The sequence below is a fragment of the Hemiscyllium ocellatum genome, chromosome 37 (genome assembly GCF_020745735.1).
Source record: "Hemiscyllium ocellatum isolate sHemOce1 chromosome 37, sHemOce1.pat.X.cur, whole genome shotgun sequence".
Taxonomy (NCBI): domain Eukaryota; kingdom Metazoa; phylum Chordata; class Chondrichthyes; order Orectolobiformes; family Hemiscylliidae; genus Hemiscyllium; species Hemiscyllium ocellatum.
The window spans coordinates 20244230-20266903 of NC_083437.1; the positions used below are offsets into that span (position 1 = coordinate 20244230).

General features: G+C 48.3%; 1 protein-coding gene across 7 annotated transcripts in view; it reads left to right on the top strand.

Annotated features, from left to right (window-relative positions):
- The window catches only part of fhad1 (forkhead-associated (FHA) phosphopeptide binding domain 1), a 158268-nt gene that overhangs the window by 55189 nt on the left and 80405 nt on the right, over positions 1–22674 (top strand). For all 7 annotated transcript variants that reach the window (XM_060852109.1, XM_060852107.1, XM_060852114.1 and 4 more), the window contains 5 exons: positions 2392–2499; positions 3965–4072; positions 4860–4949; positions 6480–6717; positions 10620–10749. In XM_060852109.1, the coding sequence (XP_060708092.1) occupies positions 2392–2499; positions 3965–4072; positions 4860–4949; positions 6480–6717; positions 10620–10749 (674 nt within the window). The remainder of the gene's footprint in view (positions 1–2391; positions 2500–3964; positions 4073–4859; positions 4950–6479; positions 6718–10619; positions 10750–22674) is intronic.

Sequence of the window (22674 nt, forward strand, 5' to 3'; positions counted from 1 at the left end):
CAGGACCCCTCAAAGATCAGCAAGGTGGCCTTTGTGTGGAACCACAGAAAATGAGGGAGACTCTAAATGAATAGTTTGCATCAGTATTTGCAACAAAAACTCCCAGCTCGGCGAACAGAACCACAACAACAAGCACCCGAGCTACAAATCTTCTCACAAACTTTGATCAGTATTTACATGGAAAAGGATATGGAAGATATAGAATGTAGGGAAATAGATGGTGACATCTTGCAAAATGTCCAGATTACAGAGGAGGAAGTGCTGGATGTCTTGAAACGGTTAAAGGTGGATAAATCCCCAGGACCCGATCTGGTGTACCCGAGAACTCTGTGGGAAGCTGGAGAAGTGATTGCTGGGCCTCTTGATGAGATATTTGTATCATTGATAGTCCAGGTGAGGTGCTGGAAGACTGGAGGTTGGCAAATGTAGTGCCACTGTTTAAGAAGGGTGGTAAAGACAAGCCAGGGAACTATAGACCGGTGAGCCTGACCTCAGTGGTGGGCAAGTTGTTGGAGGGAATCCTGAGGGACAGGATGTACATGTATTTGGAAAGGCAAGAACTGATTCAAGATAGTCAACATGGCTTTGTGCGTAGGAAATCATGTCTCACAAACATGGTTAAGTTTTTTGAAGAAGTAACAAAGAGGATTGATGAGGGCAGAGCAGTAGATGTGATCTATATGGACTTCAGTAAGGCGTTCGACAAGGCTCCCCGTGGGAGACTGATTAGCAAGGTTAGATCTCATGGAATACAGGGGGAACTAGCCATTTGGATACAGAACTGGCTCAAAGGTAGAAGACAGAGGGTGGTGGTGGAGAGTTGTTTTTCAGACTGGAGGCCTGTGACCAGTGGAATGCCACGAGGATCGGTGCTGGGTCCTCTACTTTTTGTCATTTACATAAATGATTTGGATGTGAGCATAAGAGGTACAGTTAGTAAGTTTGCAGATGACACCAAAATTGGAGGTGTAGTGGACAGCGAAGAGGGTTACCTCAGATTACAACAGGCTCTGGACCAGATGAGCCAATGGACTGAGAAGTGGCAGATGGAGTTTAATCCAGATAAATGTGAAGTGCTGCATTTTGGGAAAGCAAACCTTAGCAGGACTTATACACTTAATGGTAAGTCCTAGGGAGTGTTGCTGAACAAAGAGACCTTGGAGTGCAGGTTCATAGCTTCTTGAAAGTGGAGTCGCAGGTAGACAAGATAGTGAAAAAGGTGTTTGGTATGCTTTCCTTTATTGGTCAGAGTATTGAGTACAGGAGTTGGGAGGTCATGTTGCGGCTGTACAGGGCATTGGTTAGGCCATTGTTGAATATTGCATGCAATTCTGGTATCCTTCCTATCAAAAGATGTTGTGAAACTTGAAAGGGTTCAGAAAAGATTTACAAGGATGTTGCCAGGGTTGGAGAATTTGAGTTATAGGGAGAGGCTGAACAGGCTGGGGCTGTTTACCCTGGAGCATCGGAGGCTGAGGGGTGACGTTATAGAGTTTACAAAATTAAGAGGGGCATGGATAGGATAAATAGGCAAAGTCTTTTCCCTGGGGTCAGAGGTTTAGAGTGAGAGGGGAAAGATATAAAAGAGACTAAAGGGGTAACTTTTTCATGCAGAGGGTGGTACGTGTATGGAATGAGCTGCGAGAGGAAGTGGTGGAGGCTGGTACAATTGCAACATTTAAGAGGCATTTGGATGGGTATATGAATAGGAAGGGTTTGGAGGGATATAGGCCGGGTGCTGGCAGGTGGGACTAGATTGGGTTGGGTTATCTGGTCGGCATGGACGGGTTGGACCGAAGGGTCTGTTTTCGTGCTGTACATCTCTATGACTCTAAGTGGACGAGCCATTTCAGTCAAGGGCGGAAAGATTGGAGAAGGTGGCACTGTTTTCTCTGAAGAGGAGGAGGTTAGGAGGAGATTTGATGGAAGTGTTTGAAATCACGTGGGGCCTGGACAGAATGGATAAGGAGAGATTCGTCCCACTCAAATGGATCGTGAATCACGACACAGTTTTAAACAAGCAAATAGGAGGTGAGAAAAACAAACTGTGTGACGCAGACTGTAGATCAGGCACTGCCTGGAAGTGTGGTTTATTCAAGATAGTTAAGAGGGCACCAGGTGATTACCTAAATGGGAGCAACGTGCAGAAGTACAAGGTAGAGACAGGAAATTGGCAATCATTCCAAATGTAGACAGAGCTGGTGCAGACACGATGGGCCCAATGGCCTCTGTCAGCATTGGAACAATTCTTTTGCAGACTGAGAGCCCAAGGTACACCTGGGGTCAGAGTTCAGGCCAGAGGACACCTACAGGCAGACAGGGGGAGGTGGTGAACAGACAGCCACAAGTCCATGGATGAGGCTTTAATGAGTTGCACTGTGTTTCCCACAGCAACTGGCTGAGGTGGTGGCTCAGGAGAGAGAGAGGGGAACAGAAGCGGCGGAGGAGGAGAAGAGGAAGCGAGAGGAAATGGAGCTGCGCCTCAAGGAACTGAACGAGGTGAGAGGCAGCCATTCCTGAGGTACAGGATACTCTGGGACCTGGCTAGAAGTGATACATGGGAACTGAGGCTACAGCCTTGTACGTGCAGTGCATGGGTGGGGATCTGTGCTGAGGAATAACACATGAGACTGGGACTAAGGCACAATTCTCAGAGTCCCTGTTGGGGAGGGCGGGTCTCACTCTCCTAATCCCAGCACGGCCGAACCATGAGGCCTCTTCCAGAATGCTGTGTCCAGTTCTGGTCACCCAGTTCCAGGAAGGATATTATTAAGGTGGAGAGGGATACGAATGTTGTCGGGAATGGAAGGTGTGAGTTATAAAGAAAGGTTGGGACTTTAACCACTGGAGAGTAAGAGGAGGAGAGGTGACCTGATAAAAATTCATAAAATCATGAGGAGTATAGATAGTTTATTAGAACTTAGAATCTCAACAGTGTGGAACAGGTCCTTCAGCCCAACAAGTCTACGCTGACCCTCCAAAGAGTAACCCACCCAGACCCATTCCCCTACCCCATTACTCTACATTTCCCTGACTAATGCAGCTAATGTACACATCCCTGAGCACTATGGGCAATTTAGCATGGCCAGTTCACCTAATCTGCACATCTTTGGCTTGTGAGAGGAAACCGGAGCACCTGGAGGAAACCCACTCGGACAGGGGGAGAATGTGCTAACTCCACACAGACAGTTGCCTGAGGCTGTAACTGAACCCGGGTCCCTGGTGCTGTGAGGCAGCAGTGCTAACCACTGAGCCACCATATGGTTAATGGTAGGTGTCTTTTCTCCGGGCTGGGGGAGTTTCAACAATTGGGAGTACATTTTAAGGTGAAAGGAGAGAGATTTTAAAAAGTAGGTGCAAATCTTGTACACAGAAGGTGATTCATGTGTGGAATGAAGTGGTGGATGTGGGTGCAGATACAACAGTTGAAAGACATCAGGATGAGAAAGGTTTGGAGGGATAAGGGGCAAATGCAGGAGGTGGGTCTAGTTTGGATTATGTTCACCACAGACTGGTTGGGCCGAAGGGTCTGTTTCCGAGCTGTGTGACAATGACTCAGAGTGTATGATCGTTGTGGGTGATGTCACAGGACAGCTGAGCTTGCATTTTAAATTTATTTCATTATTCAGAAACACTCTCTATGTTAAAGTGAACATGCTTTTGACTTCAAAACATTTAATTGAGACATTCAAGAGGGCACTGGGTGGGAGCAACGTGCAGAAGTACAGCGTAGAGACAGGAAATTGGCAATCATTCCAAGTGTAGACAGAACAGGTGCAGACATGATGGGCCCAATGGCCTCCGTCAGCATTGGAACAATTCTTTTGCAGACTGAGAGCCCAAGGTGCACCTGGGGTCAGAGTTCAGGCCAGAGGACACCTACAGGCAGACAGGGGGAGGTGGTGAACAGACAGCCACAAGTCCATGGATGAGGCTTTAATGAGCTGCACTGTGTTTCCCACAGCAACTGGCTGAGGTGGTGGCTCAGGAGAGAGAGAGGGGAACAGAAGCGGTGGAGGAGGAGAAGAGGAAGCGAGAGGAAATGGAGCTGCGCCTCAAGGAACTGAACGAGGTGAGAGGCAGCCATTCCTGAGGTACAGGATACCCTGGGACCTGGCTAGAAGTGATACATGGGAAGTGAGGCTACAGCCTTGTACGTGCAGTGCATGGGGTGGGGATCTGTGCTGAGGAATAACACATGAGGCTGGGACTAAGGCACAATTCTCGGAGCCCCTGTTGGGGAGGGCGGGTCTCACTCTCCTAATCCCACCAGGGCTGAGCCATGAGGCCTCTTCCAGAGTGTTGTGTCCAGTTCTGGTCACCCAGTTCCAGGAAGGATATTATTAAGGTGGAGAGGGATACGGATGTTGTCAGAAATGGAAGGTGTGAGTTATGAAGGAAGGCTGGAATGGCTGGGACTTTAACCACTGGAGAGTAAGAGGAGGAGAGGTGACCTGATAAAAGTTAATAAAATCATGAGGAGTATAGACAGGGTTAATGATAGGTGTCTTTTTCCTGGGAGGGGGGATTTCAAGAGTTGGGGGGCACATTTTTAAGGTGAGAGGAGAGAGATTTTAAAAATATGAGGTAAATCTTATACACAGAGGGTGATTCATGCATGGAATAAACTTCCTGAGGAAGTATTGGATGTGGGCACAGATACAACAGTTGAAAGACATTAGGATAAGGACATGAATGAGAAAAGTTTGGAGGGATAAGGGGAAAATGCAGGAGGTGGGTCTGGTTTAGTTTGGGATTATATTCACCACAAACTGGTTGGGCCAAAGGTCTGTTTCCGAGCTGTGTGACAATGACCTAGAGTGTATGATTCCAACGTTCCTGTATGTGCTTGTTCACAGGATATGAAGGTGAAGGATCAGGAGATAGAGGCTCTGAAACAGCAGATGAGCAATATGTCTCAAGAACTCAAGGGAGCGAGGAAGATTGAGGTAATGTTCTGTCCAACATGATGCGTTCTGCTGAAAATAAGTGAAAGCTCTTGTTGTATTGCTATGGTCTTACCAGACCATAAGGGCTGCTCTCTTTTTTGAGGGAAGTGACTGGTGGTGGTTTAACCTGAGGGCCACCAGACCTCAGGTGAGGGAAGAGGTTGAGAAGGAGAGTCCTTCACTGTAACCTCAAACCAGTGATGGGAATTGAACCCACGCTGTTGGCGTTACACTGCTCTGTAAACCAACAATCCAGCCAACTGAGCCAAACCCGATTCCCTACGTGAGACACTAAATCAGGAAAGGAGAAAGTGAGGTCTGCAGATCCTGGAGATCAGAGCTGAAAATGTGTTGCTGGAAAAGCACAGCAGGTCAGGCAGCATCCAAGGAACAGGAGATTCGACGTTTCGGGCATAAGCCCTTCTTCAGGAATCCTGAAGAAGGGCTTATGCCCGAAACGTCGAATCTCCTGTTCCTTGGATGCTGCCTGACCTGCTGCGCCTTTCCAGCAACACATTTTCAGCACTAAATCAAGAAAGTCACTTGAAATGAAAGCACGAGAGTAGGCCAGAGATGGGGGATCATGGGGTCAAATAACCAGAAGAGAAATTTAGGATTTGTGAGGCAACTTTGCGTGAAAGACAAAGCAATTCATGTGTCATTGATCCTCTGAGTAGGATAACAGAGGGTGAAATCCTAGAATGATTTAAGCAGCAGCTTGAATACATCTGGAGCCAAATGATTTTCCTCATCTGTATTTATTTATACGATGAATGTTGCCTTTCATTTAACAAATTCTCCTTTTGAACTGCTGCATGGTTTATGTTGAATGTCTTACGTCTCCAATCTGTGCAGAGGTGATTAGTGCAGAACAGGTTTTATTTAAAGTGCTTTAAAACAACTACTCCAGGCCTCAGCTCTTTCTACAGCTTTTCTTCCTTCTCAATCCAGGCCTCAGCTTAATCGATCAAGGACAGTGAGCATCGCGAGTAAACAGACTCAAGTAATCAAAGTATTGACCACTGCATTCTGCTGTTCCCAATGCTTGACTGGAAGATTCATGGATCTGCCATGGACAATTCAGTAGCTTCAAGATCCCAGAATTGATAGAGTGAGGGGGAACCAGCTTCCAAAGTTGCTGATAGCTGAACTGAGGCCTAGCCCCCCTCATAGAACATGGAACATAGAACATTACAGCGCAGTATGGGCCCTTCAGCCCTCGATGTCGTGCTGACCTGTGCAACCAATCTGATGCCTATCTATCCTACACTATTTCATTCTCATCTGTATGCCTATCCAATGCCCATTTAAATGCCCTTGAAGTTGGCGAGTCTACTACTGTTGCAGGCAGTGCATTCCATGCCCCTACTACTCTGTCAAACTCAGTTAGTTTGCAGTTCTTAAGATTCATCTCCAAGACCTCCAACAAACTGACTCATGTCTTGCAGTGTGTTGTGTTAACCCCCTACTTCCTTCAGTTACTTCTGCATCTCTCTGCCCCTTTGCTGTGACCTCTCTCTCTTGCGGCAGGTTGATATGCATCAGGAGCTGGAGGCCCAGCAGAGCCGTCAGAAAGCAGAGGTCGAAGGCCTCAGGCATCAAATCGATCAGGACAGGCGCGGTCACCTGGATGAGCTGGCAGAGTTCAAGGAGCAAATCCGGCAGCATTCCCGGACAATCGTTGCTCTGGAGGAGAGACTGCTCACTGTTACTAAACAGCTCCAAGCAGGAGAGGAGGAAAAAGGAATCCTGTCAGGAAAACTAAGGGGTAATTGTACATAATATACAGGCTTATAGTGGAAGGGCTATTTACACAGTATGTATTGAGTATTTAACTTCTCACAATCTAAGTTAAAAGACTTCGTGCTGAAGGCTTGATAAAATTGAGATTGCAATATATAAAAGGAATTATGATGATGTTGTTATTAATACAAATTGTTATGTGGTCTCGACGTTTTTGCAGGACAGAAACTGAAGGGAACATGGAATGGGCATTATTTTGGAATGAAAGGCTAGAAATTCTGGGGCTCCAAAGATCATTTGGATTTGGGTTTAAAAGATAAAATGTCAAAATCTTCCCGATGGCCCCAGAAATGCAGAATAAAGTGGGCTGGAGGTTACCTGGCAAGCTAGTGGCTTGGGCAGATTAGTGTTGGTTAGGATTTCATATAGTCATCAAAGTCGACAACATGGAAACAGGCCCTTAGGCCCAACTTCTCCATGCTGCCCAGTCTGCACAATTAAACTAGGCCCCATTTACCTGCATTTGGTCCCTATCCCCACATCCCTATCCCATCCATGTACCCATCCAAATGATTCATGAATGAGAAATTATACTCGCCTCCATCACTACCTCTGGCCCCCTGTTCCAAACACTCACCACCCCCTGTGTGAAACAATTGACCCTCTGGACCCTTTTGTATCTCTCCCCTCTCACCTTGAACCTATGCCATCTAGTTTTAGACTCCCCCCACCACAGAAAAAGGTGGTTATCTGTGTCTCTCATGATTTTAGAAGCCTCTATCAGGTCACCCCTCAGCCTTCTATGCTCCAGTGAAAAAGTCCCAGCCTATCCCAACTTCTCCTTATAACTCAAACCTTCCTGTCCAGGCTGCAACCTAGGACAGTTGGTCCTGCTATAGTGCGGTAGTTCCATTCTCATGCAACCCCCTGTTAGAAGAAAATCACGCAACAGCGACACCTTTTAACTAATTGGGTAAGAATCTCATTATAACCAATACATGCTTTAAAACTTTGTGCTTTAGAAACAGTGTCCCCAATTCATCAGACGTGTTATAGCGAACTTGGGTTCACAAAATGTGTGTAATAGGAATGTGGCCTTTATGGGCAGCACAGTGGTGCAGTGGTTAGCACTGCTGCCTCACAGCGCCAGAGACCCGGGTTCAATTCCCGCTTCAGGCGACTGTCTTTGTGGAGTTTGTACATTCTCCCCACATCTGTGTGGGTTTTCTCTGGTTTCCTCCCACAGTCCAAAAAATGTGCAGGTTAGGTGAATTGTCTGTAGTGTTAGGGGAGTGGGTCTGGGTGGACTCTTCAGAGGGTCAGTGTGGACATGTTGGGCCAAAGGGCCTGTTTCCACACTAAGTAATCTAAAAAACAACCTGTAAATCTCTTCTTCTAGTTTAGTAACATTCTTTCTACTGTAATTTAATGGAAGGTGATTTGTTTCTCAGAGGCACAGGTACAGTGAGTAGAAAACTTCTTTGAAAAAGCAGAACAGATGAATTTAGTTGCTTGGATCCACAAATTTTTAAATCTGGTAGGGACAGAGAATGGGTTTGTGGTGTTCTCGAACGTCAGGAGGCCCCCCGGTTGTTACTCGATGTGAGTGTGTGGATCGCGAATCAGGGAGCAAAGGGTTTGGAAACACAGCTCCTCATCCAATGCAGCACTCCCTCAGGACTGACTGGAATAGATACTGAGTACTTAACCTTTCACAATCCAAGTTAAAAGACTCCGTACTGAAGACTTGATAAAATTAAGATGCAATATATCAAAGGAACTATGACGATGTTGTTATTAGAAATAAACACAAGTTGGTGTGTGGTCTAGGAAGTTTATACAGGACAGAAACAGAAGGGAACAATAAATGGGCATGTCCTCAAGTTTCACTGGTGTGTTTTGAAAGTACAATTTACATCCAGTGATGTGAGAGGAGTGAATGGCACATGGTGGAAGACCAGACTGTTGCAAATGTGTTGCTGGTCAAAGCACAGCAGGTTAGGCAGCATCTCAGGAATAGAGAATTCGACGTTTCGAGCATAAGCCCTTCATCAGGAATAAGAGAGAGCAGCCAAGCAGGCTAAGATAAAAGGTAGGGAGGAGGGACTAGGGGGAGGGGCGATGGAGGTGGGATAGGTGGAAGGAGGTCAAGGTGAGGGTGATAGGCCGGAGTGGGGTGGGGGCGGAGAGGTCAGGAAGAGGATTGCAGGTTAGGAGGGCGGTGCTGAGTTGAGGGTTGCCGACTGAGACAAGGTGGGGGTTAGCCTGCTTGGCTCCTCCCTACCTTTTATCTTAGCCTGCTTGGCTGCTCTCTCTTATTCCTGATGAAGGGCTTATGCTCGAAACGTCGAATTCTCTATTCCTGAGATGCTGCCTGGCCTGCTGTGCTTTGACCAGCAACACATTTGCAGCTGTGATCTCCAGCATCTGCAGACCTCATTTTTTACTCGAAGACCAGACTGTATTAAGTATCTGAAATGAAACTATTCAGTTTAAATCCAATTATTAAACCCTTGCAGCATTTATTTTACATAAGTAATAACAACTTGTATTTACACCAAACAACATCTCCAACACCCTTAAATGTCCCCAGAACACTTCATTAGGAATGGAATCAAACTAAATTTAATATCAAGCCACATTTGGAGATGTCACGATTGTGGCCAAGAGATTGACCAAAGGGATAGGTATTACACAGCATCTTCAAGGAGAAGAGCGATGGAGAAGAGGGGGAGGAGTTTAGGGCCCTGGCAGCTAAAGACATGGCCGCCAATGGTGGAGTAATTAAAACTGGAGTTGTTTACACCAAATTTGGAGGAGATCAGATATCTCAGAGGATTATAGGGTTTGAGGAGATTACAGAGATCGGGTTGCAAAGCCATTGAGGGATTTGAAATCAAAGACGGAGAGTTTGAAAATGAAGGTGTTGCCTAATCAGGAGCTAGAGTACATCAGTGAGCAGAGAGTGATGGGTGAATGAGACTTGGTGCAAGTTAGGAGATTGGTAACAAAAGGTCCAGGTGACCTTGGGAGACCAGCCAGGAGCGCATTGGAATAGACAAACCCAGAGGTAACTCAGACTTGGATGACGGTTTCTATAGCAGATGAGCTGAGCCAAGCTGAAGTCAGGCTGTGGTGGTCTCAGTGAATGGCTCAGAGATGTGGCTGATGTGGGCACCTTGCAGTGGAGAAAGTGAGGACTGCAGATGCTGGAGACCAGAGTCAAGAGTGTGGTGCTGGAAAAACACAGCAGGTCAGGAGGAGCAAGGGAATTGGGCTTTCGGGCATAAACCCTTCATGAAGGACTCCTTCCTGAAACGTCGATTCTTCTGCTCCTTGGATGCTGCCTGACCTGCTGTGCTTTTCCAGCACCACACTCTCGACCTGGCAGTGGGACCGTGTATGACACCCATAGTCTTGCTCAGCTGCAGACAGGCACTATACGAGAATGAAGGAGAGGAAAAGATCCATCAGTGTTGATCCACACCAATACCTGACCAGATACCTCACCTCCCATAATCCCATAATCATGCCATTTCCCACAAGACAGAACGTGCCAAAACACTGGGCCAAGCAGGGCAATATACTTTTGGAAAAATTGCTCTTTGATGATCAGACGATCAGTCGATCACATTGTTCCAGCCAATGTTATCTGTTAATCCATGCACCTTTTTACGTGATACCATCGTTGTCACAGCCAAGAAGGGACGCAGCATTCCTCTTAGAAGCTCGGAGGACTTCGCGCACTCAGGCCTTGCGGAGAATTTCTGGTAAATAGAACCTGTGCCCCCTGACCACACAGTGCCATTCAGCTCCCTCGGCTGGACTACACTGGCCTGGAGCAGCTGTGAGGTGGAACGGGGGGAGGCAGCAAGTGAGGGACCCCAATACCAGCTGACAGCACTGCTTTTGGTTCTCTTTTCACAGAGGCTAAGGGGAAATTGGACAAATGGGAAAGGAATCGCACTGTGAGGCAGCCTGTCCAGTCACCACCAGCAGTGGCAGCACCAAACACACCGGACACACATGCCCAGGAACAGGCATGTGCCGTACTGCAGTAAGTGTCTTGCTGGGTTGAATTGAATGCCGTATGGATTTCCATGAGCGTTAATTCACCAGGACTGGATTGGGGCAAAGTCCGGTCACAATAACCAGTGAGTGGTTTACCATAAATCCATCTTTTAAACCAGAATGAATTGACAAAAATAAGCATCTTGAATAATCAAGAACACCACTCCCCCTCCTCTCTTGCCTCCCTTTCTATCCTTCCTGTAGCATTTGTATCCTGGAACATTAAGCTGCCAGTCCTGTCCATCCCTGAGCCATGTTTCTGTAATTGCTGTGATATCTCAGTCCCATGTTCCTAACCATGCCCTGAGTTCATCTGCCTTCCCTGTTAGGCCGCTTGCATTGAAATAAGTGCAGTTTAATTTATCAGTCCTACCTTGTTCTCTTCCCACACCATCGAGTTGCTCTCTCATTAGTGAGAGGTGACTGGTGGTGGTTAAAGCTGAGGGCTCCTGTACCTCAGGGAAGGGGAGAGGTTGAGAAGGAGAGTCCTTCATGATAACCTCAGCTGGTGTAGGAGTTCAACCCACCCTGTTGGCATCACAGTCCCATTAATTACATCCCATTAGCTCCACCAGTGTTTGCAATCAGTTTCAGCTTCACAACAATTGATTATTAGTCAGTTCTGAGTGAAAAGGGCTGAACTGATGGGAGCTATTGTTTGATGAAGTCGTTTCACTTTGCTGTGGATGTTGGTTAGCCTGGTTGGTTGAATGTTTGGCTTGCAAAGCACTGTGATGCCAACAGTGTGGGGTGAACTCCTACACCAGTTGTGGTCATCATGAAGGACTCTCCTTCTCAACCTTTCCCCTACCCTGAGGTACAGGAGCCCTCAGCTTTAACCACCACCAGTCACCTCTCACTAATGAGAGAGCAACTCGATGGTGTGGGAAGAGAACAAGGTAGGACTGATAAATTAAACTGCATTTATTTCAATGCAAGCGGCCTAACAGGGAAGGCAGATGAACTCAGGGCATGGTTAGGAACATGGGACTGGGATATCATAGCAATTACAGAAACATGGCTCAGGGATGAGCAGGACTGGCAGCTTAATGTTCCAGGATACAAATGCTACAGGAAGGATAGAAAGGGAGGCAAGAGAGGAGGGGGAGTGGCGTTCTTGATATGGGATAGCATTACTGCTATATTTAGGGAGGATTTTCCTGGGAATACATCCACAAAAGTTATTTGGGTGGAACTGAGAAACAAGAAAGGGATGATGATGATCACCTTATTGGGATTGTATTATAGACCCCCTAATAGTCAGAGGGAAATTAAGAAACAAATTTGTAAGGAGATCTCAGTTACTGATGGGTGACCTTACAGAGGTTTACAAAATTATGAGGGACATGGATAGAATAAACAGACGAAGTCTTTTCCCTGGGATCAGGGAGTCCAGAACTAGAGAGCATAGGCTTAGGGTGAGAGGGGAAAGATATAAAAGAGACCTAAGGGGCAACCTTTTCACACAGAGGGTGATACGGGTATGGAATGAGCTGCCAGAGGAAGTGTTGGAGGCTGGTACAATTACAACATTTAAGAGGCATTTAGATGGGTATATGAATAGGAAGGGTTTGGAGAGATATGGGCTGGGTGCTGGAGGTGGGACTAGATTGGGTTGGGATATCTGGTCAGCATGGACGGGTTGGACCGAAGGGTCTGTTTCCATGCTGTACATCTCTATGACTATGACCTGTAAGAATAATAGGGTGGTTATTGTAGGGGATTTTAATTTTCCAAACATCAACTGGAACTGCCATAGTGTTAAGGGTTTAGATAGAGTGGAATTTGTTAAGTGTGTACAAGACAATATTCTGATTCAGTATGTGGATGTACCTACTAGAGAAGGTGCAAAACCTGACCCACTCTTGGGAAATAAGGCAGGGCAAGTGACTGAGGTGTCAGTGGGGGAGTAGTTTGGGGCCAGCGATCATAATTCTATTAGATTTAAAATAATGATGGAAAAGGATAGACTGAGTCTAAAAGTTGAAGTTCTAAATTGGAGGAAGGTCAATTTTAACATCATTAGGTGAGAATTCTCAAAAGTTGATTTCGGGTCAGATGTTCTCAAGTAAAGGGATGGCTGGAAAATGGGAAGTCTTCAAAAGTGAGATAACAAGAATCCAGAGAAAGTATATTCCTGTCAGGGTGAAAGGAAAGGCTGGTAGGTATAGGGAATGCTGGATGACAAAAGAAATTGAGGGTTTGGTTAAGAAAAAGAAGGAAGCATATGTCAGGTATAGACAGGATAGATTGAGTGAATCCTTAGAAGAATATAAAGGAAGTAGGAGTATACTTAAGAGGGAAATCAGGAGGGCAAAAAGGGGACATGAGATAGTTTTGGCAAAAAGAATTAAGGAGAATCCAAAAGGATTCTATAGATACATTAAGAACAGAAGGATAACTAGGGAGAGAATAGGGCCCCCCAAAGATCAGCAAGGCGGCCTTTGTGTGGAACCGCAGGAGATGGGGAAGATACTAAATGACTATTTTGCATCAGTGTTTACTGTGGAGAAGGACGTGGAAGATATAGGCTGTAGGGAAATAGATGGTGACATCTTGCAAAATGTCCAGATTACAGAGGAGGAAGTGCTGGATGTCTTGAAATGCATAAAAGTGGATAAATCCCGAGGACCTGATCAGGTGTACCCGAGACCTCTGTGGGAAGCTAGAGAAGTGATTGCTGGGCCTCTTACTGAGATATTTGTACCATCGATAGTCACAGGTGAGGTGCTGGAAGACTGGAGGTTGGCAAACGTGGTGCCACTGTTTAAGAAGGGCGGTAAAGACAAGCCAAGGAACTATAGACTGGTGAGCCTGACGTTGGTGGTGGGCAAGTTGTTGGAGGGAATCCTGAGATACAGGATTTGCACGTTTTTGGAAAGGCAAAGACTGATTAAGGATGGTCAACATGGCTTTGTGCGTGGGAAATCATGTCTTACAAACTTGATTGAGTTTTTTGAAGAAGTAGCAAAGAGGATTGATGAGGGCAGAGTGGTAGACGTGATCTATATGGATTTCAATAAGGCATTTGACAAGGTTCCCATGGGAGACTGGTTAGCAAGGTTAGATCTTATGGAATACAGGGAGAACTAGCCATTTGGATACAGAACTGGCTCAAAGGTAGAAGACAGAAGGTGGTGGTAGAGGATTGTTTTTCAGACTGTAGGCCTGTGACCAGTGGAGTGCCACAAGGGTCGGTGCTGGGTCCACTGCTTTTCGTCATTTATATGAATGATTTGGATGTGAGCATAAGAGGTATAGTTAGTAAGTTTGAAGATGATATCAAAATTCAAGGTGTAGTGAACAGCGTAGAAGGTTACCGCAGATTACAACAAGATCTTGATCAGATGAGCCAACAGCTTGAGGAGTGATGGATGGAGTTTAATTTAGATAAATGTGAGGTAATTCATTTTGGAAAGGCAAATCTTAGCAGGACTTATGCACTTAATAGTGAGGCCCTAGGGAGGGTTGCTGAACAAAGAGACCTTGGAGTACAGGTTTATAGCTCCTTGAAAGTGGAGACGCAGGTAGAGAGGATAGTGAAGAAGGCATTTGGAAAGCTTTCCTTTATTAGTCAGAGTATTGAGTACAGGAGTTGGGAGGTCATGTTGCGGCTGTACAGGACATTGGTTAGGCCACTGTTGGAATATTGCATGCAATCCTGGTCTCCCTCCTATCAGAAGGATATTGTGAAACTTGAAAGGGTTCAGAAAAGATTTACAAGGATGATGCCAGGGTTGGAAGATTTGAGCTACAGGGAGAGGCTGAACAGGCTGGAGCTGTTTCCCTGGAGCGTCGGAGACTGCCTCATAAAGGTTTATAAAATCATGAGAGGGACATGGATAGGATAAATAGACAAAGTCTTTTCCCTGGGGGTGGGGAAATGCAGAACTAGAGGGGATATGTTTAAGGTGAGATGGGAAAAATTTAAAAGGGACCTAAGGGGTAACATTTTCAGGCAGAGTGTGGTGCGTGTACAGAATGAGCTTCCAGAGGAAGTGGTGGAGGTTGGTACAATACAACGTTTAAAAGGCATCTGAATGGGTATATGAATAGGAAGGGTTTAGAGGGATATGGGTCAGGTGCTGGCAAATGTGACTAGCTTAGGTTGGGAATATCTGATTGGCATGGACAAGTTGAACCGAAGGGCCTGTTTCCGTGTTGTACATCTCTGTGACTCTCTGACTCTACGACGATGGTGACACACTGACTGTCACTTTGTTGTGGTGCAGAGCGGATATTCTGCCACTTGAGGGCGGTGTTGCAGTGGGTAAGAGCAAACAACAGTTTAAGATGTCACTTCATGGTCAATGGTCGGGAAGGAGATTGGAACATTCTGGAACTGTGGGGGCACAACCATAAAATCCTTCCCAATTGACCTCCAAAGTGAAGGCATAGGCCTGGAGTTTTGAGGTCTGTGATGTGGATTTCTCTTTCAATGCCATCGGTTTGAATCAAGCGGATTTCAGTAATGCTGATGTCATCGAGTTGGACACGCGAGCCAATCTCATGGACAGATTCCCACAGACAGCAAAGGAAAAAGTACAAACAGTGCTGAGCTCTGTGTCCTCCTCTACACAGCGGAGGCAAACATAAATGGAACAAAGATCAGATATTGCTGGAGAAACTCAGCAAGTCTGGCAGCATCTCTGGCGAGAAAGCAGAATTAACAGTTTGGGTCCAGTGACCCTTCTTCAGAATGGACGTAAACCAGGTGGCCATTATGCAAAACACCTTGCCCATAAAAATGGCCCTGAGTGTCCAGTTGCCTATAACTTCAACACACATCACTGTGTTCCCAGAGTTGAAAAGTGTGGTGCTGGAAAAGCGCAGCATCCGAGGAGCAGGAGAATCGACGTTTCGGGAATAAGCCCTTCTTCAGGAATGAGGCTGGTGTGCCAAGCGGGCTGAGATAAGAGGTGGGAGGAGGGGAGGTGGAATTTGGGGGAGGGACACTGGGAATACGGTAGGTGGAAGGAGGTGAGGGTGAGGGTGATAGGCTGGAGAGGGGGTGGGGGCGGAGAGGTCAGGAAGAAGATTGCAGGTCAAGAGGGCGGTGCTGAATCCGGAGGTTGGGACTGAGATAAGGTGGGAGGAGGGGAAATGAGGAAGCTGGAGAAATCTACATTCATCCCACGTGGTTGGAGGGTTCCAAGGCAGAAGATGAGGCACTCTTCCTCCAGGCATCGTGTGACCAGGGTCTGGCGATGGAGGAGGCCAAGGACCTGCATGTCCTTGGTGGAGTGAGAGGGGGAGCTAGAGTGTTCAGCCACAGGGCGGTTGGGTTGGTTGGTGCAGTTGTCCCAGAGGTGTTCTCTGAAATGTTCTGCAAGTAAGCGGCCTGTCTCCCCAATGTAGAGGAGACCACATCGGGTGCAGCGGATACAGTAAATGATGTGTGTGGAGGTGCAGGTGAAAGGAATATGGAAGGATCCATTGGGGCCTTGGAGAGAGGTGACGGGGGAGGTGTGAGCGCAAGTTTAGCACTTCTTGCGGTTGCAGAGGAAGGTGCCGTGGGTGGAGGTTGGGTTGGTGGGGGATGTGGACCTGACGAGGGAGTTGCAGAGGGAGTGGTCTCTCCGGAACGCTGATAGGGGAGGGGAGGGAAATATATCCCTGGCGGTGGGGTCCGTTTGGAGGTGGCAGAAATGATGGAGGGTGATACGCTGTACATGGAGGTTGGTGGGGTGGAAGGTGAGGACCAGTGAGGTTCTGTCCTGGTGGCGATTGGAGGGGCGGGGCTCAAGAGCGGAGGTGCGAGGCCAACATCTCTGATTCAGGTCTGTTACAGTCCTCCAGCAACGCTCAACACAAGCTAGAGGAACGATAAATCATCTCCTGTCTAAGGACCTTCAGGACTCAACATTGAGTTTAACAATATCACATCCATTACCCAGCCCTACATTGTTCGGTCCTGTTCTGTATCGGTTGCTCCAAGCCATTCAGATATATTCATGGTTCCCATTATCACCTATTCAGCATTTATTTCTCTCCCAGCTTACAATCAGCAATTACAGAACCAGATGGGTTTTTAAGACAGCAGTTTCCGTTCGACTAACTTTTAGTTCCAGACTTTTCACTCCCCCCAATTCAGATTTCACTCTCTGCGATAGTGGGATTTGAACCCACATCCCCAGAGTTCTGCCTTACTGGGCCAGGTGATATTACCTGGATGTCACTGCTTCATGTTCAAGCTGAATACAACAATACAAAGAAAGAGCAAAAACAACAAAATCAAAATGGAAACATAGTGAACTCAATCTCTGAGTTTTTATTTAAATCTAAAGTTGTTGAACCCGATGTTGAGAGGTCAGAAGGATTTCTTTGCACTGATGCTGCCTGACCAGCTGCGTATTTCCAGTACAGTATTTTGTTTCTGTTTTCAGATGCCCAGCACCCATAGTGTTGTGCTGCTCTTGTATTAGTGCAGAGGGAGCTTTGTTGAGCATCTCATAGAGTCGTAGAGATGTACAGCATGGAAACAGACCCTTTGGTCCAACCTGTCCCTGCCAACCAGATATCCCAACCCAATCTAGTCCCACCTATGGCTGGACCTTATTCTGATGCTGTGCTGCTGATATCTGCTCCTGGTGTTCCTGTTCCACAACTTGTATTGGCACACTGATGAAACCTGTGATATTGCTTTCAACACCTCATTGCAAAAAAAGGCTCCAGAAAATCATATTGTGCTGTTAACATCGGTCACGAGTGGCACTTTCAGAGCCTGTCATGGTGGAAGACTAAACAGTTTGCTAATGCTGAAAATGTGTTGCTGGAAAAGCGCAGCAGGTCAGGCAGCATCCAAGGAGCAGGAGATTTAACGTTTCGGGCACAAGCCCTTCATCAGGAATGAAGGGCTAATGAAGGGCTTGTGCCCGAAACGTCAAATTTCCTGTTCCTTTGATGCTGCCTGACCTGCTGCGCTTTTCCAGCAACACATTTTCAGCTCTGATCTCCAGCATCTGCAGTCCTCACTTTCTCCTAAACAATTTGCTAATTGAGTGCTATTTTTTAAAAGCTGTTAAGTGTTTAAAGTGTTTGATAAACAGTTCTGTGTAACTTAGCACAGAAACCTTAGTGTACTACTTTGATGAGTTCCTTCAAATGAACACAGAACAAAGGGAAACAAAATCCTGATAACAACCTGTTCCTGCAGGCCATTCCCCTCTCCTGTGTGACTGCATATTACTCTGTCACACGACTTGATGTCAATTCGTGTTGAAACTCATTGGATAAAAACCCAACCCTGAGTTTCAGTACCTCATTGAGTATAGGACCATTTCCAAAAGTAACACAACTATTTTTCTCGGCTAAACGTTAGAAGATGCAATGTCTTTAATTTTTTTGACAGTGTATGGAATGAGCTGCCAGGGGAAGTGGTGGAGGCTGGTACAATTGCAACATTTAAGAGGCATTTGGATGGGTATATGAATAGGAAGGGTTTGGAGGGATATGGGCTAAGTGCTGGCAGGTGGGACTAGATTGGGTTGGGTGATCTGGTTGGGTTGGACCGAAGGATCTGTTTCCATGTTGTACATCTCTATGATTAATTCTGTATATTTATACTTGGCACATTTCCAGTAAACCTGTCTATATAATTCCCACTGGGACATCATCAAACCTGCAGAAACTGGTTCCTGAGCGAGATGTTTAGGATGACAGCTTCTGAATGAATTGAGCAGGATTTCTCCAGCCTCTTGGTTAGCTTCATCTCTTCATCATGCTGGCGTTGGCTTGTTTTCAGTCTCTCCGCTCGATTTTCATGAGGGAGCAAACACCACCAGGTCCAAATGAAAACACGTCAAGTGTTGGCTAAATATCAGTTTAATTAAATCAAAAAGCCAATAATGGATGTGGCAATTAGAACTTCCAATTTCGGATTTTGATGAGGTGGTTGTGCCCATGTGATGCTCAAGTTTCTTCCTTCAGAGCAGGGACAAGGTCAAGTTAATTTGGCTGCATCTGTCCCCAGGTCCTAAAGGTGACTTGGTTAACCAGTGGCGAACCATCTGGTTAACTGGTGAGCAATAGTTGTGGTGCTGAAATTTGCAAATCATCCAAAATTGGAATAACACAGAATGTAATTTCCAGAAAGCATTCAGTAAGGACCCGCATCAAAGATTATTATGGAAAATAAGAACTCAGTGTTGGAGGAGGTAGCACACTGAAGCAGACAGGGCTCAACGCCAACACTGTGGATGGGGAAATAGTAAAGTTATTCATTCCAATAAAGTGTGAAGTGGTTCAGCTTGTTATGCAAAGTATTGGGAAGATTCCACACATGCATGCAAAGTCCAGATTATGAACACCAGGGGCAAAGCTCTCATGGTGTACAGATGAGCTGCTGTATCAGGCTGTACACAGGGAGCTGGGATCTGGTTGTGTTCAGGGGGAGCTGGGATCTGGTTGTGTTCAGGGGGAGCTGGGATCTGGGTGTGTACAGAGGGAGCTGGGATCTGGGTGTGTTCAGGGGGAGCTGGGATCTGGGTCTGTGCAGAGGGATCTGGGATCCTGGTGTGTACACAGGGAGCTGGGATCTCGGGGGGTACAGGGGGAGCTGGGATCTCGGTGTGTACAGAGGGATCTGGGATCTGGGTGTGTTCAGGGGGAGCTGGGATCTCGGTGTATACAGAGGGAGCTGGGATCTCGGTGTGTACAGAGGAAGCTGGGATCTCGGTGTGTACAGAGGGAGCTGGGATCCCGGTGTGTACAGGGGGAGCTGGGATCTCAGTGTGTACAGGTGGAGCTGGGATCTCGATCTGTACAGAGGAAGCTGGGATCTCGGAGTGTACAGGGGGAGCTGGGATCCCGGTGTGTACAGAGGGAGCTGGGATCCTGGTGTGTACAGAGGGAGCTGGGATCTGGGTGTGTACAGAGGGAGCTGGGATCTGGGTGTGTACAGGGGGATTTGGGATCTGGGTATGTACAGAGGGAGCTGGGATCGGGGTGTGTACAGGGGGAGCTGGGATGTTGGTGTGTACAGGGGAAGCTGGGATCTCGGTGTGTACAGAGGGAGCTGGGATCTGGGTGTGTACAGGGGGAGCTGGGATCTCGGTGTGTACTGGGGGAGCTGGGATCTCGGTGAGTACAGAGGGAGCTGGGATCCTGGTGTGTACAGGGGAAGCTGGGTCTGGGTGTGTACTGGGGGAGCTGGGATCTCGGTCTGTACAGAGGGAGCTGGGATCTTGGTGTGTACAGGAGGAGCTGGGATGTTGGTGTGTACAGAGGGAGCTGGGATCTCGGTGTGTAGTGGGGGAGCTGGGATCTTGGTGTGTACCGAGGGGGCTGGGATCTCGGTGTGTGCAGAGGGAGCTGGGAAATGTGTGTGTACAGAGGGAGCTGGGATCTCGGTGTGTACAGAGAGAGCTGGGATCTCGGTGTGTACAGGGGGAGCTGGGATCTCGGTGTGTACAGGGGGAGCTGGGATCTCGGTGTGTACAGGGGGAGCTGGGATCTCGGTGTGTACAGAGGGAGCTGGGATGTTGGTGTGTACAGAGGGAGCTGGGATCTCGGTGTGTACTGGGGGAGCTGGGATCTGGGTGTGTACAGAGGGAGCCTGGATCTGGGTGTGTTCTGGGGGAGCTGGGATCCCGGTGTGTATGATGGAGCTGGGATCTGGGTGTGTACAGAGGGAGTTGTGATCTGGGTGTGTACAGGGGAAGCTGGGATCTCGGTGTGTACAGGAGGAGCTGGGATCTCGGTGTGTACAGAGGGAGCTGGGATCTTGGTGTGTACGGGGAAGCTGGGATCTGGGTGTGTACAGGGGGAGCTGGGATCTGGGTGTGTACAGGGGGAGCTGGGATCTGGGTGTGTACAGAGGGAGTTGTGATCTGGGTGTGTACAGGGGAAGCTGGGATCTCGGTGTGTACAGGAGGAGCTGGGATCTCGGTGTGTACAGAGGGAGCTGGGATCTTGGTGTGTACAGGGGAAGCTGGGATCTGGGTGTGTACAGGGGGAGCTGGGATCTCGGTGTGTACAGGGGGAGCTGGGATCTCGGTGTGTACAGGGGGAGCTGGGATCTCGGTGTGTACAGCGGGAGCTGGGATCTCGGTGTGTACAGAGGGAGCTGGGATCTCGGTGTGCACAGGGGAAGCTGGGATCTCGGTGTGTACAGGGGGTGCTGGGATGTTGGTGTGTACAGAGGGAGCTGGGATCTTGGTGTGTACAGGAGGAGCTGGGATGTTGGTGTGTACAGAGGGAGCTGGGATCTCGGTGTATACAGAGGGAGCTGGGATCTCGGTGTATACAGAGGGAGCTGGGATCTGGGTGTTTACACGGGGAGCTGGGATGTTGGTGTGTACAAAGGGAGCTGGGATCTCGGTGTGTACAGGGGTAGCTGGGATCTCGGTGTGTACAGGGGTAGCTGGGATCTCGGTGTGTACAGAGGGAAGCTGGGATCTGGGTGTTTACGGGGAGCTGGGATCTCGGTGTGTATGGAGGGAGCTGGGATCTCGGTGTGTTCAGGGGTAGCTGGGATCTCGGTGTGTACTGATGGAGCTTGGATCTGTGTGTGTGTACAGAGGGAGCTGGGATCTGGGTGTGTACAGAGGGAGCTGGGATCTCAGTGTGAACAGAGGGAGCTCGGATCTCGGTGTGTACGGGGGAGCTGGGATCTTGGTGTGTACCAAGGGAGTTGGTTCCCGGTGTGTACAGAGGGAGCTGGGATCTCAGTGTGTACAGGGGGAGCTGGGATCTCGGTGTGTCCAGCGGGAGCTGGGATCTCAGTGTGTACAGGGGGAGCTGAGATCTGTGTGTGTACAGAGGGAGCTGGGATCTCGGTGTGTACAGGGGAGCTGGAATCTGGGTGTGTACAGAGGGAGCTGGGATCTTGGTGTGTTCAGGGGGAGCTGGGATCTTGGTGTGTACAGGGGGAGCTGGGATCTCGGTGTGTACAGGGGGAGCTGGGATCTTGGTGTGTTCAGGGGGAGCTGGAATCTGGGTGTGTACAGAGGGAGCTGGGATCTCGGTGTGTACAGGGGGAGCTGGGATCTCGGTGTGTACAGGGGAGCTGGGATGTTGGTGTGTTCAGGGGGAGCTGGAATCTGAGTGTGTACAGAGGGAGCTGGGATCTCGGTGTGTTCAGGGGGAGCTGAGATCTGGGTGTGTACAGAGGGAGCTGGGATCTGGGTGTGTACAGGGGGAGCTGGGATCTGGGTGTGTACAGAGGGAGCTGGGATCTGGGTGTGTACAGAGGGAGCTGGGATCTGGGTGTGTACAGGGGGAGCTGGGATCTCGGTGTGTACAGAGGGAGCTGGGATCTGTGTGTGTACAGAGGGAGCTGGGATCTCGGTGTGTACAGGGGAGCTGGAATCTGGGTGTGTGCAGAGGGAGCTAGGATCTTGGTGTGTTCAGGGGGAGCTGGGATCTTGGTGTGTACAGGGGGAGCTGGGATCTCGGTGTGTACAGGGGGAGCTGGGATCTCGGTGTGTACAGGGGGAGCTGGGATCTCGGTGTGTACAGAGGGAGCTGGGATCGGGGTGTGTACAGAGGGAGCTGGGATCTGGGTGTGTACAGAGGGAGCTGGGATCTGGGTGTGTACAGAGGGAGCTGGGATCTGGGTGTGTACAGGGGGAGCTGGGATCTCGGTGTGTACAGAGGGAGCTGGGATCTGTGTGTGTACAGAGGGAGCTGGGATCTCGGTGTGTACAGGGGAGCTGGAATCTGGGTGTGTGCAGAGGGAGCTGGGATCTTGGTGTGTTCAGGGGGAGCTGGGATCTTGGTGTGTACAGGGGGAGCTGGGATCTCGGTGTGTACAGGGGGAGCTGGGATCTCGGTGTGTACAGAGGGAGCTGGGATCTCGGTGTGTACAGAGGGAGCTGGGATCTCGGTGTGTACAGAGGGAGCTGGGATCTGGGTGTGTACACAGGGAGCTGGGATCTGGGTGCGTACAGAGGGAGCTGGGATGTTGGTG